The 18,664-nt window shown below is 56.4% G+C and overlaps 1 protein-coding gene across 1 annotated transcript in view; it reads right to left on the bottom strand.

The window, feature by feature from the left end:
- The window catches only part of dcst1 (DC-STAMP domain containing 1), a 92,881-nt gene that overhangs the window by 57,594 nt on the left and 16,623 nt on the right, over positions 1–18,664 (bottom strand). The window contains exons 4-6 of the mRNA XM_085978728.1: positions 14,300–14,428; positions 12,487–12,626; positions 4,955–5,129 (exon numbers count right to left, since the gene is read on the bottom strand). Coding sequence (XP_085834854.1) covers positions 4,955–5,129; positions 12,487–12,626; positions 14,300–14,428 — 444 coding nt within the window. The remainder of the gene's footprint in view (positions 1–4,954; positions 5,130–12,486; positions 12,627–14,299; positions 14,429–18,664) is intronic.

Raw genomic sequence — 18,664 nt, 5'->3', positions numbered from 1 at the left:
ATCTCAGTCCTAAATGGCCGACCCCTTATCCTGAGACTGTGACCCCTGGTTCTAGACTCTCCAGCCAGGGGGAAACAGCCTCTCAGCATCTACCCTGTCAATCCCCCTCAGAATCTTGTATGTTTCAATGAGATCACCTCTCATTCTTCTAAACTCCAGAGAGTATCGGCCCAATCTACACAATCTCTCCTCATGGGACAGCCCTCTCATCCCAGGAATCAATCTAGTGAACATTCGTTGCACCGCCTCCAAGGCAAGTATATCCTTCCTTAGATAAGGAGACCAGAACTGTGCACAGTACTCCAGGTGTGGTCTCACCAAGGCCCTGTACAATTGGAGCAAGACTTCCTCACTCTTATACTCCAACCCCCTTGTAATAAAGGCCAACATGCCATTTGCCTTCCTTATTGCTTGCTGTACCTGCATGCTAGCTTTCTGTGTTTCTTGCACGAGGACACCCAAATCTCTCTGAACATCAACATTTGAAAGTTTCTCACCATTTAAAAAATATTCTGTTTTTCTCTTCTTCCTACCAAAGTGAATAACCTCACATTTCCCTACATTATACTCCATCTGCCACCTTACTGCCCACTCACTCAGTCTATCTATATCCCTTTGCAGACTCCATGGGCTGGATTTTCTGAATGGGAAGCTTTTGGAGGCGGGACTGTTGCGTGCCAGGTTTCAATCCCGCCTCCATCAGCTTCTGGCCAATCAGCGGGATTTTCCCCTGATTGGCCTTGTTAAGCCCGCCCGGCGGGCTCAGCAGGCCAATTAGGGGGAAGTCAGTGACAGAGCACGTCAACGTATGACGTGTCATCTGTCAAGAACTTTTGAAAGAAGAAATGTCAGCGTTTGACAGCTCTGTGAAGCTGTCAAACACTGCCATTCTGTGTAGTTTGATGAGTCTTTGTGTTCAGGACTCATCAAACCTTTCCACTTTGCAGAAATCACCTGGCTATTGGATCGGAGGATGCAACAGCCAGTCTGTGATCTCTACAATGGAGATATCGGGGACTCGGGCTCCACAGCGGCTGAAGGCTGTAGGTAGAAACAAAGGTAAGTGAACATTTTCTAACACTTTACACTCACATACTTACCACTCCACACTTGCACCCATCACTCACCTCTACATCGCACTTCCAGACCCCCCTCCCGGCCCCTGCAGACATCCTACTCAACTCCTCCATCCCGGTGGGGTTCCCCCAGGTTGGGAAGCCCGCACTTCAGCCTGAAAAATGGGGCGAATCCTATTATCTGCCCCCAAATTTTGTAACTTTCCTGGCAGTCCCGCCTCCTCGGGGCTGAGAAAATCCAGCCCTTTTGTGTTCTCCTCGCAGCTTGCTGACCCAGCTAGCTTTAACATAGAAACATAGAAACATAGAAGATAGGAGCAGGAGTAGGCCATTCGGCCCCTCGAGCCTGCTCCGTCATTCAATGAGATCATAGCTGATCATCCAAATTCAGTACCCTGTCCCTGCCTTCTCCCCATATCCCTTGATCCCTTTAGCCTTAAGAAATATATCTAACTCCTTCTTGAATATATTTAATGAATTGGCCTCAACTGCCTTGTGTGGTAGAGAATTCCACAGGTTCACCACTCTCTGGGTGAAGAAATTCCTCCTCATCTCAGTCCTAAATGGCTTACCCCTTATCCTTAGACTGTGGCCCCTGGTTCTGGGCTCCCCCGCCATCGGGAACATCCTTCCTGCATCTAGTCTGTCTAGTCCTGTCAGAATTTTATACGTTTCAATGAGATCCCCTCTCATTCTTCTAAACTCTAGCGAATATAAGCCTAATCAACCCAATCTCTCCTCATACGTCATTCCTGCCATCCCAGGTATCAGCCTGGTGAATCTTCGCTGCACTCCCTCCATGGCAAGAACATCCTTCCTCAGATAAGGCGACCAAAACTGCACACAATACTCAAGGTGTGGTCTCACCAAGGCCCTGTACAACTGCAGCAAGACATCCTTGTTCCTGTACTCGAATCCTCTCACTATGAAGGCTAACATACCATTTGTCTTCTTAACCGCCTGCTGCACCTGCATGCTTACCTTCAGTGACTGGTGCACAAGGACACCCAGATCTCGTTGCACTTCCCCTTCTCCCAATCTATTGCCGTTCAGATAATAATCTGCCCTCCTGTTTTTGCCACCAAAGTGGATAACCTTGCATTTATCCACATTATACTGCATCTGCCATGCTTCTGCCCAATCACCTAACCTGTCCAAATCATACTGGAGTTTCTCGGCACCCTCCTCACAGCACACACGCTCACCCAGCTTTGTGTCGACTGCAAACTTGGAGATACTGGCCTAGGAATTCGGTGGCGCCCCAAGCTCGCCTGGGCGCCGGAATTATCGCTCCGGACGGAGCCGCTTGCGCCAGCCGGAAATTCAGTTTCAGTGCCCCAAATGGAAACGGAGCGCTGCTCGAGGCGCCCCGCATCCCTCTTGGGGCGCTGCAACTGAATATCGCAGTGCAACGTGCCGCAGCGCCACACGCTGCAGCACGGTGCGCTGCGGTACTGCAGGCCTTCCTCCCCTTCTTAAAGGGGAGGGGCTTGCTGCAGCGCGATCGGAGATCGCGAGTGCTGGCAAAAGAGCCCGGCACCGAGGAGAAGTGCCGGGCTCTTGGGACACAGCCAGCACTACCCGGGGGCGGGGGCTCAGGAGGCCGGGAATGGCGGCGCGGAGAGGTGCTGGCAGGCGGCCAGCAAAAAAAATGGCCGCCCCGCACCTCTCCTTTAATTAGCGCCTCTACCGCCGCAGGTAGGCCCCCCTGAACCAGTCGCAAATTGCGACCGGCGTTACAGCGGGGGGCGCGACCAAATATCGCGATCGGGGCGGTAGCGGGGTGCTGCGCACACCGATGACGTCATCGGTGGCGGCGCAGTGCTACAAGCTAACGCCGCCATTAGCGCCCATCTAATTTTCGCGGGAGGCGTGGCCAGTGGCGCTAAAGCCACTAAGTGCCCTCTTTGGGCGCTAACTGGTGGCGCAGCCACCGAATTTACATCTAGTTCCCTCGTCTAGATCATTTATATATATTGTGAATAGCTGGGGTCCAAGGACCGATCCCTGCGGTACCCCACTAGTCACTGCCTGCCACTCGGAAAAAAACTCCAGCGAGTATAAGCCCAATCGACCTAATCTCTCCTCATACGTCATCCCTGTCATGCCAGGTAGAACTGGCTCTGTTGTGGATTGTGGCTGGGGGCGGGTGGCGTGGTGAAGGGGCGGGGGGGGCGGGGTGAAGGGGCGGGAGGGGCAGGGTGAAGGGGCGGGGGGCGGGGTGAAGGGGCGGGGGGGCGCGGTGAAGGGGCAGGGGGGGCGTGGTGAAGGGGCAGGGGGGGCACGGTGAAGGGGCAGGGGGGGCACGGTGAAGGGGCAGGGGGGGCACGGTGAAGGGGCAGGGGGGGCGGGGGGCACGGTGAAGGGGCAGGGGGGCACGGTGAAGGGGCAGGGGGGGCGCGGTGAAGGGGCAGGGGGGGCGGGGTGAAGGGGCGGTGGGCGGGGTGAAGGGGCGGGGGGCGTGGTGAAGGGGCGGGGGGGCACGGTGAAGGGGCAGGGGGGGCGGGGTGAAGGGGCGGTGGGCGGGGTGAAGGGGCGGGGGGGCGTGGTGAAGGGGCGGGGGGGCACGGTGAAGGGGCAGGGGGGGCGGGGTGAAGGGGCGGGGGGGCGGGGTGAAGGGGCAGGGGGGGGCGGGGTGAAGGGGCAGGGGGGCGGGGGTGAAGGGGCAGGGGGGCGGGGTGAAGGGGCAGGGGGGCGGGGTGAAGGGGCGGTAGGCATGGTGAAGGGGCAGGGGGGGCGGGGCGAAGGGGCGGGGTGAAGGGGCGGGGGGCGGGGTGAAGGGGCAGGGGGGCGGGGTGAAGGGGCAGGGGGGCAGGGTGAAGGGGCAGGGGGGCGGGGTGAAGGGGCAGGGGGGCGGGGTGAAGGGGCAGGGCGGCAGGGTGAAGGGGCAGGGGGTGGGGTGAAGGGGCGGGGGGCGGGGTGAAGGGGCAGGGCGGCAGGGTGAAGGGGCAGGGGGCACGGTGAAGGGGCGGGGAAGCGGGGTGAAGGGGCAGGGGGGCGGGGTGAAGGGGCAGGGGGGCGGGGTGAAGGGGCGGGGGGGGGCGGGGTGAAGGGGCGGGGGAAGGGGCGGGGAAGCGGGGTGAAGGGGCGGTGGGCATGGTGAAGTGGCAGGGGGGCGGAGTGAAGGGGCAGGGGGGCGGGGTGAAGGGGCAGGGGGGTGGGGTGAAGGGCAGGGGGGGCGGGGTGAAGGGGCGGGGGGGCGGGGGTGAAGGGGCAGGGGGCGGGGTGAAGGGGCGGGGGGGCGGGGTGAAGGGGCAGGGCGGCAGGGTGAAGGGGCGGGGAAGCGGGGTGAAGGGGCAGGGGGCGGGGTGAAGGGGCAGGGGGGCGGAGTGAAGGGGTAGGGGGGGCGGGGTGAAGGGGCGGGGGGCGGGGTGAAGGGGCAAGGGGGCGGGGTGAAGGGGCAGGGGGGGCGGGGTGAAGGGGCGGGGGGAAGGGGCGGGGGAAGCGGGGTGAAGGGGCGGTGGGCATGGTGAAGTGGCAGGGGGGCGGAGTGAAGGGGCAGGGGGGCGGGGTGAAGGGGCAGGGGGGTGGGGTGAAGGGCAGGGGGGGCGGGGTGAAGGGGCGGGGGGGCGGGGTGAAGGGGCAGGGGGGCGGGGTGAAGGGGCGGGGGGGCGGGGTGAAGGGGCGGGGGGGCGGGGTGAAGGGGCAGGGGGGTGGGGTGAAGGGCAGGGGGGGCGGGGTGAAGGGGCGGGGGGGCGGGGTGAAGGGGCAGGGGGGGCGGGGTGAAGGGGCGGGGGGGGCGGGGTGAAGGGGCAGGGCGGCAGGGTGAAGGGGCAGGGGGCGGGGTGAAGGGGCAGGGGGGGCGGGGTGAAGGGGCGGGGGGCGGGGTGAAGGGGCGGGGGGCGGGGTGAAAGGGCAAGGGGGGGCTGCGCACTCACATTCACAACGCATCTTCGTCCTCATCTCGAACATTTTCTGCGTGGAGAGGCTCCTCTTCCCGTTGCTGGTTCCCTTGGAGGACTCGTAGCCCTGCTCCGACAGAATCTCAGCGTTAACGCTGCGGAAGGATTTCTTAATGGTGCTGGTTCCTTTCCCAAATTCCTTGCTATTATCCTGTAAAGGAGGAAAGAAAGACTCACATTTCTACAGCGCCTCCGGACGTCCCAAGTCACTGTTGTAATGTGGGAAACACAGCAGCCAATTTGCTCGCAGCAAGCTCCCACAAACAGCAATGTGATAATAAGCAGATCATCTGTTGGTTGAGGGATAAATATTGGCCCCAGGACACCGGGGAGAACTCCCCCTGCTCTTCTTCCAATAGTGGCCGTGGGATCTTTTACATCCACCTGAGAGAGCAGACGGGGCCTCGGTTTAACGTCTCACCCGAAAGACGGCACCTCCGATAGTGCGGCGCTCCCTCAGCACTGCCCCTCCGACAGTGCGGTGTTCCCTCAGTACCGCCCCTCCGACAGTGCGGCGCTCCCTCAGTACCGCCCCCCCGACAGTGCGGCGCTCCCTCAGTACCGCCCCTCCGACAGTGCGGCGCTCCCTCAGTACTGCCCCTCCGACAGTGCGGCGCTCCCTCAGTACTGCCCCTCCGACAGTGCGGCTCTCCCTCAGTACAGCCCCTCCGACAGTGCGGCGCTCCCTCAGTACCACCCCTCCGACAGTGCGGCGCTCCCTCAGTACTGCCCCTCCGACAGTGCGGCGCTCCCTCAGTACCGCCCCTCCGACAGTGCGGCGCTCCCTCAGTACCGCCCCTCCGACAGTGCGGCGCTACCTCAGTACCGCCCCTCCGACAGTGCGGCACTCCCTCAGTACCGCCCCTCCGACAGTGCGGCGCTCCCTCAGTACCGCCCCTCCAACAGTGCGGCGCTCCCTCAGTACCGCCCCTCCGACAGTGCGGCGCTCCCTCAGTACTGCCCCTCCGACAGTGCGGCGCTCCCTCAGTACTGCCCCTCCGACAGTGCGGCTCTCCCTCAGTACTGCCCCTCCGACAGTGCGGCGCTCCCTCAGTACTGGCACTGGGAGCCTGGATTTTGTGCTCAAGTCTCTGGAGTGGGGACTCGAACCCATGACCTTCTGACTCGGAGGAAAGAGCGTGCTACGCGGCGAGCCATGGCTGAGCGAGGGGGAGAAGAGGAAACGGGAGAGAACGAGTGGTTAGCGGGAGAGGGTGGGAGCAGAGGGAGAGGATAGGGAGGCGAGGAGAGAGGCGAAGAGGAACATGAAACAAGGGAGTGAAAATCATCGAATCATAGAATGGTTAGAGCACAGATGGAGGCCATTCGGCCCGTCGAGCCCGTGCCGGCTCTCTGCAAGAACACTTCAGCTCGTCCCACTCCCCCACCCTTTCCCCGTAGCCCTGCAAATTGTCTTCCTTCAGGTCCTTATCCAATTCCCTTTTGAAAGCCACGATTGAGTCTGCCTCCAACACCCTTTCAGGCAGCGCATTCCAGATCTTAACCACTCGCTGAGTAAAAAAGTGTTTCCTCACGTCGCCTTTGGTTCTTCCGCCAATCACCTTAAATCTGTGTCCTCTGGTTCTCGACCCTTCCGCCAATGGGAACAGTTTCTCTCTACCTACTCTGTCCAGACCCCTCATGATTTTGAACACCTCGATCAAACCTCCTCTCAACCTTCTCTGCTCCGAGGAGAACAATCCCAGCTTCTCCAGTCTCTCCACGTAACTGAAGTCCCTCATCCCTGGAACCATTCTTGTAAATCTTTTCTGCACCCTCTCTGAGGCCTTCACATCCTTCCTAAAGTGCGGTGCCCAGAATTGGACACAATACTCCAGTTGAGGCCGAACCAGTGTTTTATACAGGTTCATCATAACCTCCTTGCTTTTGTGCTCTATACCTCTCCCCAATCTTTCGACCAAAATGTATCACTTCGCACTTTACGGGGAAGGGAGACAGGGAGAAAAGGCAGAGGGAGGAAAAGAGGAGGTTAAAAGAGCCAGAGAGAGGACGTTGAACAAGGAACGAGAGGGAAGTGTTGTGTATGTAATATGTGTGCTACTTTGAACCTATGGACAGGACTGCACTACTTGTTGGGCGTAGTGATACGCAGTACCACTCCTGGCCATAGGGGTATAAATAGTACTGTGGGTACTGATCTCCCCTCAGTTCCCGCCTGTGGGCATGAAGTAAAGACCTATGTATAGTCCCTACCTCCAACCAGTAAAGACCTGTTTGAGTTATACGTTTAAGTCTTTGTGTTAATTGTTCAATACAATACACATACTTAACACTGGCGACGAGTCAGGTTCTTACCCTGCGGCAGTTGAAGAGAGGTTTCAAACATCACCACCCCACTAGAAGCGACAGGCTTTAGGACTCTGAAGCCTCCATCAGCGACTGAGCACTGGAGTGCAGCAAACATCCTGACAGCTTCCAGCGACTGACAGAAGTCTTTCTGCAGTTTCCTTGTTCAACCTAGGTGGTGGGGTAAGCCGTGCAGTGTTGGCTGCAAAGACAGGGCTGGGGAAGTTGGAGAAGATAAGGGCGATCGCAATCCCTGATAAGAGCCGCGGTGAAACGCGCGAGCGGGTAAGCCAGAGCCCGGGAGCCGCTTCAAGTGCGAGGCGCAGCGCGGGCCAGCGATCGGAACCAAAGATAAGGGCCGCACTCGGGGGCTGAAGGGAGACGGCGTCGGGGGACGGGTGAAGACCGCCAAGCGCGGGAAAACCGCCATTTTGTGGGCGGAGGACGACGGCAAGAGCGGGAAGCCGCCATCTTTGATAACAAGTAAACAAAATAAAATCTGAGAAATTGCAAATCTACAATGCCTAAACACGGGAATATTAGCACCTTTGATCGTGACCTCGAAGATTGGGCCATATATGTTGAAAGAGTAAAAAATTATTGTAAGGCCAATAAAATTCATGACCAAGATAAAGCTCTAACATTATTAAATTTAATGGGTGCGAAGACATCCAGGCAATTGAAACACCTGTTATCACCAGATGAATCGGCGGATAAGACGTTCGATGAGATTGTTACTGTCCTGAAAGATCATCTAAACCCCACGCCGCTGATGCTAGCGGAACAATTTAAATTTTACGACAGAAGGCAGCTACAGCATGAAAGCAATGCTGATTATTTGCTGGAATTGCGTAAATTAGCGAAATATTGCCAGTTTGGAACGGGACTGACAGAGGCACTTCGAGACAAATTTGTGTGTGGTTTATTTAAACAGGATACACAAAAGCGACTGCTCGAGGAGAATGAGCTGACGCTTGAGAAGGCGGTCACTATGGCAGCAGCACATGAAGCCGCAGCGAGAGGCACGGCAGTAATGCAGCTATGGTCACCGGAGCTCAATGCACACAAATTGGGTGTGAGTTCTGGCAAATGTTATCGTTGTGGAAAGACAACGCATGATCAGAACCAGTGTTGGTTTAAAAACCAAGAATGTAGAACATGTGGTAGGCTTGGACATATAGCTAGAGTATGCAGGTCAGGGAAGAAGACCAGCAACAAGAAGTCACCGCAAGGAAAATACGCAAAGGTACACAAGGTGACCGAACAGGAGTCCGATTCAGACGCTAGCAGTAATGAACTGGCTAGCTTAAGCTGTAATGAACTGGCTAGCTTAAGAGTACTCAACGCTGGTAAGGGTGCAGACCTCCAGACAATTTGGGTCACTCTTCAGATAGAAGGAGTCCAAGTAAAACTGGAATTGGACACTGGATCGGCATTGACGGTCATAAATAAGAAAGATTACGGAAAGTTATTCCAACATATTCCCCTACAGGATACGGGGATTATATTGAAAACATACACGGGGCAAAGAGTGTACCCCATCGGGAAAATAGAGGTTGCAGTGGTCCACAAGGGCGAAGACAGTCAAATAATGGACTTATATGTGATATCTGAAGGAGGTTCTCCACTACTAGGACGGGAGTGGATTAGGAAAATGAATATGGACTGGCATTTCCTACAAACAATAACGAGTGAGAACTCGGTGAAGATAGTCGGCCCAGACTCTGGAACGGATGATGGTAAGCCCAACTCAGGTGCAAAAGACAAAGCTTCAGCACAGAATTCCACTGAGCAACAACAACATAGTTTAACTGTGGATTCTGAGTCTGGCAAGTCTACTGATGTGCCCATTTCTGAGGGACACCGGGCTCGAACTCAACTCCATTTCAAACTACAACAGCAATTAGAACAAATGCTTCGCCGTTGTGAGCAAGAGTTGAATGCAACGAAAGAGTTCTTTGATATAGAGTTGGAGAATCTGGAAAGACAACAGAAGCAGCTGATGGAGAAAATGGAGCAGGAGCACACAAAACGTCTGATGTCAGAGGAGTTAACGGTCAGCCAACTCCTGCATATGCTGAAGGACAGGACTCTGAAATGGGAAAAACTTGAACACGAACTTCAATATTCAAACGAAAGGGGTTCGGAGCTCTCAAAGGTTATTGGAAGAGCTGAGGTGGCAACACAGACTGAGATGACTGCAACAGAGCAGCCCTTGGATGCCAAAAGTACGCTGACTCACGTCAACGTAGAACAACAGACCGCTGAAACAGCTGCTCCGGTAGAGGGATTGAATAGTCCGATCAATCAATCTCCAAAAGAAGTTGAAGTAGTAAAATCTCAAATGAGGTCATTAGTAAACGACTTGCTGAAAGCCCAGAAAAAGATGGATGAAGAGGTACGCATGAAGAAGTCTCTTCAGGAAAGATGTCTGGACTTGGAACAAAAGCTGGCTAACGCCCAGCTGGGTATGGAGGAAATAGAAGACCCTCTCGCTGGCCTAGATCAGGACGACACCGAATATTACTGTGTCCTGTCCTGCCCAACTTGTAACTTCGACTCCCACCATACAGAAATCATGGAGGAGCACCGAAAGTCTACGGAACATCGGGAGAAGGTGGCTCTACTACGGAAAAAGGAGGGAGAGAAGGAGGAACTGCGCATGCAGCTGGCAGCTGACAGTGGAGCCCAGAGAGTCTCCAAGAAGCAGAAAAGGAAAAGTCGAAACAGAAGATGACCCATCTGAACCATTATTACCTCTACCAGATCACACACGTGGTCCCTCCGAACGGAGCCAATTCAGTTCGGAAGTTCAAACTGTTAAATCCATGGAAGGACTATTGAATGAGTCACTCCAGCAACGTGAACCGACTCCACCACAGAGATTGAATCTGTGAACTGTTTTCCGCAGAGACTGAATCTGTGATCTGTTTTGACATGAAGTTATCTATGTATCTATGTTATTCTGTTATGTAAACCTGAAGTTATATATGTATATATGTTATTACGTTATGTTAAATGGGGAGATGACTGTAAAGCTAGGAAGGGAGGAATGTTGTGTATGTAATATGTGTGCTACTTTGAACCTATGGACAGGACTGCACTACTTGTTGGGCGTAGTGATACGCAGTACCACTCCTGGCCATAGGGGTATAAATAGTACTGTGGGTACTGATCTCCCCTCAGTTCCCGCCTGTGGGCATGAAGTAAAGACCTATGTATAGTCCCTACCTCCAACCAGTAAAGACCTGTTTGAGTTATACGTTTAAGTCTTTGTGTTAATTGTTCAATACAATACACATACTTAACAGGAAGAGGGGCAAAGGAAGATAAGGAAAGTGAGGATGAGATAAGGGAAAGAGGCTGACCACAGAAGTTAAACAGGGACGTGGGTGCACAGGGCACAATTTCAAAATTTGCAGATGACACAAAGCTTGGAAGTACAGTGAACAGTGAGGAGGAGAGTGATAGACTTCAGGAAGACAGGCAGGCAGGTGAAATGGGCGGACACGTAGCAGATGAAATTTAACGCAGAAAAGTGCAAAGTGATACATTTTGGTAGAAAGAATGAGGAAAGGAAATATAAACTAAAGGACACAATCCTAAAGTGGGTGCATAAACAGAGACCTGGGGGTATGTGTGCACAGATCGTTGAAGGTGGCAGGTTGAGAAAGCGGTTAAAAAAGCTTACGGGATCCTGGGCTTCATCAATAGAGGCAATGGCTCAGAAATTCGGGTCTCCCCGGGTGAGTACGCGCGGGGTACTCACCCGTAGGCCCGATGGAAGTGCCGGTTTCCTGCACGCACTGCGCATGCGCGGGAAACCGGCACTTCTGTTCCCCTGAACGAAGGGGTTCAGAGGTCGAATGCGTGCGCAGGAGAGGCTGCGCGTGCGCTTTGAACTTAGGTTTTTCTTGCAGGTTTTCCCGGGAGGGTAAGTCAACAGGAGTTACACGTTTAAAAAGCAGGCGTAAGGCCTGCTTCTTACAAGGTAAGTGGTGAATTAATTAAAATTAAAACATTTTTTCCACAGCTTTATTATTTTTAAATACTTTAAAGCAAGGTAAGTTTATTTTTAGCCCCGTTAGAAAATAAAATTATTTTTTTCAAAAATTTAAATTATTGTTTAAAATAGTTATTTCATGTAATTTATAATTTTAAAAATGTGATTTAAAAAAAAAATTATTTGAAGATTTAGTGATGTTTTGGGGCCCATAAGGTTTGACAGGTCAAACTTATGAATGAAGCATTGGCTCTCCATGGCCCATGTGATCCCAGGGGACGCATCGAACTAACTGCGCCCCTGGGATACGCAAGCACTGCGCGTCGGCAGCTGGACGAGGCCCAGGATCAGAATCCCACGCGGGCCCACAGCTCAACGGCCGGCGCGCTAGGTAAGTGCAGGTCGGGGGCTTGCACCCGCGGGAAGCCCCCGACCCGAATTTCTGGGCCATTGAGTACAAAAGTGTTGAAGTTATGATGAACCTGTATAAAACACTGGTTCGGCCCCAACTGGAGTACTGTGTCCAATTCTGGGCACCGCACTTTAGGAAGGATGTGAAGGCCTTGGAGAGGGTGCAGGGGAGATTTACAAGAATGGTTCCAGGGATGAGGGACTTCAGTTACGTGGATAGACTGGAGAAGCTGGGGTTGTTCTCCTCGGAGCAGAGAAGGTTGAGAGGAGATTTGATCGAGGTGTTCAAAATCATGAGGGGTCTGGACAGAGTAGAGAGAGAGAAACTGTTCCCATTGGCGGAAGGGTCGTGAACCAGAGGACACAGATTTAAGGTGATTGGCAGAAGAACCAAAGGCGACGTGAGGAAAAACTTGTTTACGCAGCGAGTGGTCAGGATCTGGAATGCGCTGCCTGAAAGGGTGGTGGAGGCAGACTCAATCGTGGCTTTCAAAAGGGAGTTGGATAAGAACCTGAAGGAAGACAATTTGCAGGGCTATGGGGAAAGGGTGGGGGGAGCGGGACGAACTGAAGTGCTCTTGCAGAGAGCCGGCACAGGCTCGACGGGTCGAATGGCCTCCTTTCGTGCGGTAACCATTCTATGATTCTCTGAAGAGAAAGAGAGCGAGACAGAAAACAATGAGAGAGAGAGAGAGAGAGGGAGGGATGAGGGAGCAGAGGGGGAGAGAGAGCGGAGGAGAGAGCAGGAGAGGGACACAGCACTGCCGGTCTAACTCCCAGGTCACACCTTCATGTCCTGAATGATGTTCTTCAAGGGCTCCAGCATCAGTTTCCATAGTTTCTTAGTGTGGTTGATTTGGAGTTCGACAGTGCAGCCCACAGATTCACCGACAACTTCAATGTTGCTCTGAATGTTCCAAATCGGCCCTTTGTGAAACAGTAAACGAGTCACCCGCAGAATAAGAGAATTTAAAATAACATTTTTAAACCTTTTCACAAATAACTGTGAGGGAAAGAAAGCAAAAGAGAAAGAGAAAAAGAAAATAAGAGAGAAACAACAATGACAACTTGCATTTATAGAGCGCCTTTAACGTAGTAAAACGTCCCAGGGCGCTTCACAGGAGCGATTATCAAGAATTTGACATCGAGCCACATCAGGAGATATTAGGACAGGTGACCAAAAGCTGGGTCAAAGAGGTCGGTTTTAAGGAGCGTCTTAAAGGAGGAGAGAGAGGCGGAGAGGTTTAGGGAGGGAATTCCAGAGCTCGGGGCCCAGGCGGCTGAAGGCACGGCCGCCAATGGTGGAGCGATGGAAATCGGGGGATGCTCAAGAGGCCAGAATTGGAGGAGCGCAGAGATCTCGGAGGGTTGTGGGGGCTGGAGGAGGTTACAGGGATAGGGAGGGGGGCGAGGAGGCCACGGAGGGATTTGAAAATGAAGATGAGAATTTTGAAATCGAGGCGTTGTCGGACCGGGAGCCGGTGTAGGTCAGCGAGCACAGGGGAGGGTGATGGGCGAACGGGACTCGGGGCGGGATGAGATAAAGTTTACGGAGGGTGGAATGTGAGAGGCTGGCCAGGAGTGCATTGGAATAGTCAAGTCTAGAAAGAGAACGAGAGAGAAAAAGAGAGAAAGAGAGAAAGAGAGAAAGAAAAGAAAGGAAAGAAAATAAAGAAAGACTCGCATTTCTCCCGCGCCTTTCACCACCTCAGGACGTCCCAAAGCCCTTCACAGCCAATGAAGTACTTTTTTTGAAGTGTGGTCACTGTTGTAATGTAGGAAACGCAGCAGCCAATTTGCGCACAGCAAGCTCCCACAAACAGCAATGTGATAATGACCAGATCATCTGTTTTTAGTGATGTTGATTGAGGGATAAATATTGGCCCCAGGACACCGGGGAGAACTCCCCCTGCACTTCTTCCAATAGTGGCCGTGGGATCTTTTACATCCACCCGAGAGAGCAGATGGGGCCTCGGTTTAACGTCTCATCCGAAAGTCGGCACCTCCGGCAGTGCAGCACTCCCTCAGTACTGCCCCTCCGACAGTGCGGCGCTCCCTCAGTACCGCCCCTCCGACAGTGCGGCGCTCCCTCAGTACTGCCCCTCCGACAGTGCGGCGCTCCCTCAGTGCTGCCCCGCCGACAGTGCGGCGCTCCCTCAGTACTGCCCCTCCGACAGTGCGGCGTTCTCTCAGTACTGCCCCTCCGACAGTGCGGCGCTCCCTCAGTACCGCCCCTCCGACAGTGCGGCGCTCCCTCAGTACCGCCCCTCCGACAGTGCGGCGCTCCCTCAGTACCGCCCCTCTGACAGTGCGGCGCTCCCTCAGTACCGCCCCTCCGACAGTGCGGCGCTCCCTCAGTACCGCCCCTCCGACAGTGCGGCGCTCCCTCAGTACTGCCCCTCCGACAGTGCGGCGCTCCCTCAGTACTGGCACTGGGAGTGTCGGCCTGGATTACGGGCTCAAGTCTCTGAAGTGGGGCTCGAACCCACAACCTTCTGACTCGGAGGAAAGAGAGAGTGCTACCCACTGAGCCACGGCTGACAGAAGGGGAGGGAGCTTGTCGAAAGTATGTTACTTTACCGAATCGTGCCGGCACTTACCCTCCATGACAATCGCCATCAGTAACATCAAGAGGATCCCCCGGCCCTCACCGCCCAACATGTTCGGCACCATGACCATGATCGCACATCGGTAAAAAGACGAAATACTCCAACCTAAGCCAATAACACCTGCAGGGGAAAAAGGATGATTTTGTGTGAGCCACGATCTCCCGTTCCCAACAATATATTTGCCGAGGAAAGGACCAATTCCATTGAAGAGCGTTTGACTGCTTATGGTCGGAATGGCGTACATTGGAATAATTAGCGTCAGCTCGCAGGGCAACCTTTGACCTTGCGCCAAGGGGACTATTGTGCCATCTGGCTGGCAGCTGAAATTTAAGAGGATGCGCCCACCTAAAGGTAAGTACATAGGAAGAGGAGGAGGCCATTCAGCCCCACAGGCCCATTCCTCCATTCAACGAGATCGTGGCTGATCTGTGGCCTAACTCCATCCACCCTGAAGACACTGAGTAGTGTAGAGGAACAAAGGGACCTTGGAGTGCATGTCCACAGATCCCTGAAGGCAGCAGGCCAGGTAGAAAATGTGGTTAAGAAGGCATACGGAATGCTTGCCTTTATTAGCCGTGGCATAGAATACAAGAGCATGGAGGTTATGCTTCAACTGTATAAAACACTAGTTAGGCCTCAGCTAGAATAATACGTGCAGTTCTGGTCACCACATTACAGGAAAGATGTCGTCGTCGTACGTGTCTTCATACTGTCCCGTTTGGGGAACTGTATGAAGTGGTGGAAGGATTTCTGGCCGCGATTAACGCTCCTTCCGTGACCGTAACCATCTTCGTACCAGCCATTAGGGTGGTTAGTTCTATGGCGGGAGGGTTTTACGGGCTCCCACAACCCATACGAGGGCCGGTGGGGGGGGGGGCACCCACACCCACGGACGCAAGTGTCCCGCTGGATGTCAACCCAGAATTTAGAGCCGGAGCTCCGACTCCACTTGTCGGGACTGTCTGGAGCGGGGTTCGAAACCCTACGCCTTCTGGCCCAGCGGCGGGGATGCTACCGCTACGCCAAAGGCCCACTCCCAGGAAGGATGTGATTGAACTAGAGAGGATACAGAGGAGATTTACAAGGATGTTGCCGGGAGTAGAGAATCTTAGCGATGAGGAAAGACTGGACAGGCTGGGTCTGTTTTCCTTGGAACAGAGGAGGCTGAGGGGAGACCTTATTGAGGTGTATAAAATTATGAGGGGCCTAGATAAAGTGGATAGAAAGGACCTATTTCCCTTAGCAGAGGGGTCAAAAACCAGGGGGCACAGATTTAAAGTAATTGGGGGAAGGTTTAGAGGGGATTTGAGGGGAAATGTCTTCACCCAGAGGGTTGTGGGGGTCTGGAACTCACTGCCTGAAAGGATGGTAGAGGCAGGAACCCTAACCACATTTAAAAAGTACTTGGACGTGCCCTTGGGATGCTGTAACCTGCAGGGCCACGGACCAAGAGCTGGGAAGTGGGATTAGGCTGGAGGGCTCGTTGTTGGCTGGCGCGGACACGATGGGCCGAAATGGCCTCCTTCCGTGCTGTAACTTTCTGTGATTCTATGATTCATTCGCCTTGGCTCCATATCCCTTAATACCCTTGTCTAGCAAAAATCGATCGATCTCAGATTTAAAATGCTCAATTGGTCTTGGCATCGACCACTCTATGTGGGAGAGAGTTCCACACTTCTCCCACCCTTTGTGTGATGAAGTGTTTCCTAACTTCTCTCCTGGATGGCCTGGCTCTGACGTTAAGGTCATGTCCCCCTTGTTCTAGACTACACCCCCAACCAGCGCATAAGGTTTCTCTCGATCTACCCCTTCAAAACCCTAAAAACCTCAATCAAATCACCCCTTAAACCTTCTATATTCCAGGGAATACAAGCCTAGTCTATGTAATCTCTCCTCATAATCTCACCCTTGGAGCCCTGGTAATATTCTGGTTACTCTGCGCTGGGCTGCACTCCTTCCAAGGCCAATGTGTCCTTTCTAAGATGTGGTGCCCAGAACTGTACGCAGTAAGTATCTGCATATCAGGGCAATTCGTTGTGTTTCAGCCATTCCAAAAAGTTCAAAAGGGATCTGAAGTATTGTTTGGTCTTTGGTGATGCTGAGGGTCAGGGGGTAAGACACGGCAGGCTTAAGTGAAGTGGAAGGAAAATAGAATAGGAGGTACCTGGTGGGTCAGTGACATAGCAGCACATTCCCAAACCCGGTTACACATGGGAGGCAAAATGGGTGCGCTGCTCCATGAGATGGGGCGAAGGTGAGGCGACATGTTTGGCAGTCCAGAGTGCCCCGCCCACACCCTCCCTCCGCCCCGACCCCACCCTCCCACCGCCCCGCCCTCCACCGCCCCGCCCCCCACCCTCCCACCGCCCCCACCCTCCCTCCGCCCCGACCCCACCCTCCCACCCTCCCACCGCCCCCCACCCACCCTCCCAACGCCCCACACCCACCCTCCCACCGCCCCACACCCAACCTCCCACCGCCCCGCACACCACCCTCCCACCGCCCCGCCCCCACCCTCCCACCGCCCCGCACCCACCCTCCCACCGCCCCCACCCTCCCACCGCCCCCACCCTCCACCGCACCGCCCCGCCCCCACCCTCCCACCGCCCCGCACCCACCCTCCCACCGCCCCGCCCCCACCCTCCCACCGCCCCGCACCACCCACCGCCCCGCCCCCACCCTCCCACCGCCCCCACCCTCCACCGCACCGCCCCGCCCCCACCCTCCACCGCCCCGCACCCACCCTCCCACTGCCCCGCCCCGCCCCCACCATCCACCACCCCGCACCACCCACTGCCCCGCACCCACCCTCCCACCACCCTGCCCCGCACCACCAACCGACCCGCCCCCACCCTCCCACCGCCCCCACCCTCCACCGCACCGCCCCGCCCCCACCCTCCACCGCCCCGCACCCACCCTCCCACTGCCCCGCCCCGCCCCCACCATCCACCACCCCGCACCACCCACTGCCCCGCACCCACCCTCCCACCACCCTGCCCCGCACCACCAACCGACCCGCCCCCACCCTCCCACCGCCCCCACCCTCCACCGCACCGCCCCGCCCCCACCCTCCACCGCCCCGCACCCACCCTCCCACTGCCCCGCCCCGCCCCCACCATCCACCACCCCGCACCACCCACTGCCCCGCACCCACCCTCCCACCACCCTGCCCCGCACCACCAACCGACCCGCCCCCACCCTCCCACCGCCCCCACCCTCCACCGCCCCGCACCCACCCTCCCACTGCCCCGCCCCGCCCCCACCATCCACCACCCCGCACCACCCACCGCCCCACCCCCACCCTCCCACCGCCCCCACCCACCACCGCCCCGCCCCCACCCTCCCACTGCCCCGCCCCGCCCCCACCATCCACCACCCCGCACCACCCACCGCCCCACCCCCACCCTCCCACCGCCCCCACCCACCACCGCCCCGCCCCCACCCTCCCTCCGCCCCGCACCCACCCTCCCACTGCCCCCACCCTCCACCGCCCCGCCGCCACCCTCCCACCGCCCCGCCCCCACCCTCCCACCGCCCGCACCACCCACCGCCCTGCCCCCACCCTCCCACCGCCCCACCCTCCACCGCCCTGCCCCGCCCCCACCCTCCACCGCCCCGCACCCACCCTCCCACCGCCCCGCACCCATCCTCCCACCACCCTGCCCCGCACCACCCACCGCCCCGCCACCACCCTCCCACCGCCCCACCCTCCCCCGCCCCGCCCCACCCTCCACCGCCCGCGCACCCACCCTCCCACCGCCCCGCACCCACCCTCCCACCACCCTGCCCCGCACCACCCACCGCCACGCCCCCACCCTCCCTCCGCCCCGCAACCACCCTCCCACCGCCCCGCACCACCCACCGCCCACACCCTCCACCGCCCCGCCCCTTCCCTCCACCGCTCCGCACTCCACCCTCCCACCGCCCCGAACCCACCCACCCACCACCACAGGGCACGGCAGTGCGCCTTGCCATTCTCGGGATGTGGGCGTCGCTGGCAAGGCCAGCATTTATTGCCCATCCCTAGTTGACCCTTGAGAAGGTGGTGGTGAGCCGCCTTCTTGAACCACTGCAGTCCGTGTGGTGAAGGTGCTCCCCCAGTGCTGTTAGGGAGGGAGTTCCAGGATTTTGACCCAGTGACAATGAAGAAGATCAGCAAGGGGTGTCCACCATGATGTTGCATATTCCGGGGAACACGGTTGCCCGGGAAACGTTCTGCGTCTCGTCAAGCTCACACCTCGTTCCCACAGAGGAAGTGATGAACCCACTGTGCCTTACAAATGGGTATGTTAGATTAGCGGTTCTGTTACTGGGCTGATAATCCAGAGAAAGCACTTGCAAATCCCACCAAGGCAG

Source organism: Somniosus microcephalus, unplaced genomic scaffold (genome assembly GCF_052327205.1).
Source record: "Somniosus microcephalus isolate GS21.2 unplaced genomic scaffold, FLI_Smic_1.0 unresolved_chr7, whole genome shotgun sequence".
Taxonomy (NCBI): domain Eukaryota; kingdom Metazoa; phylum Chordata; class Chondrichthyes; order Squaliformes; family Somniosidae; genus Somniosus; species Somniosus microcephalus.
This window is presented reverse-complemented; position numbering and strand designations above follow the sequence as displayed.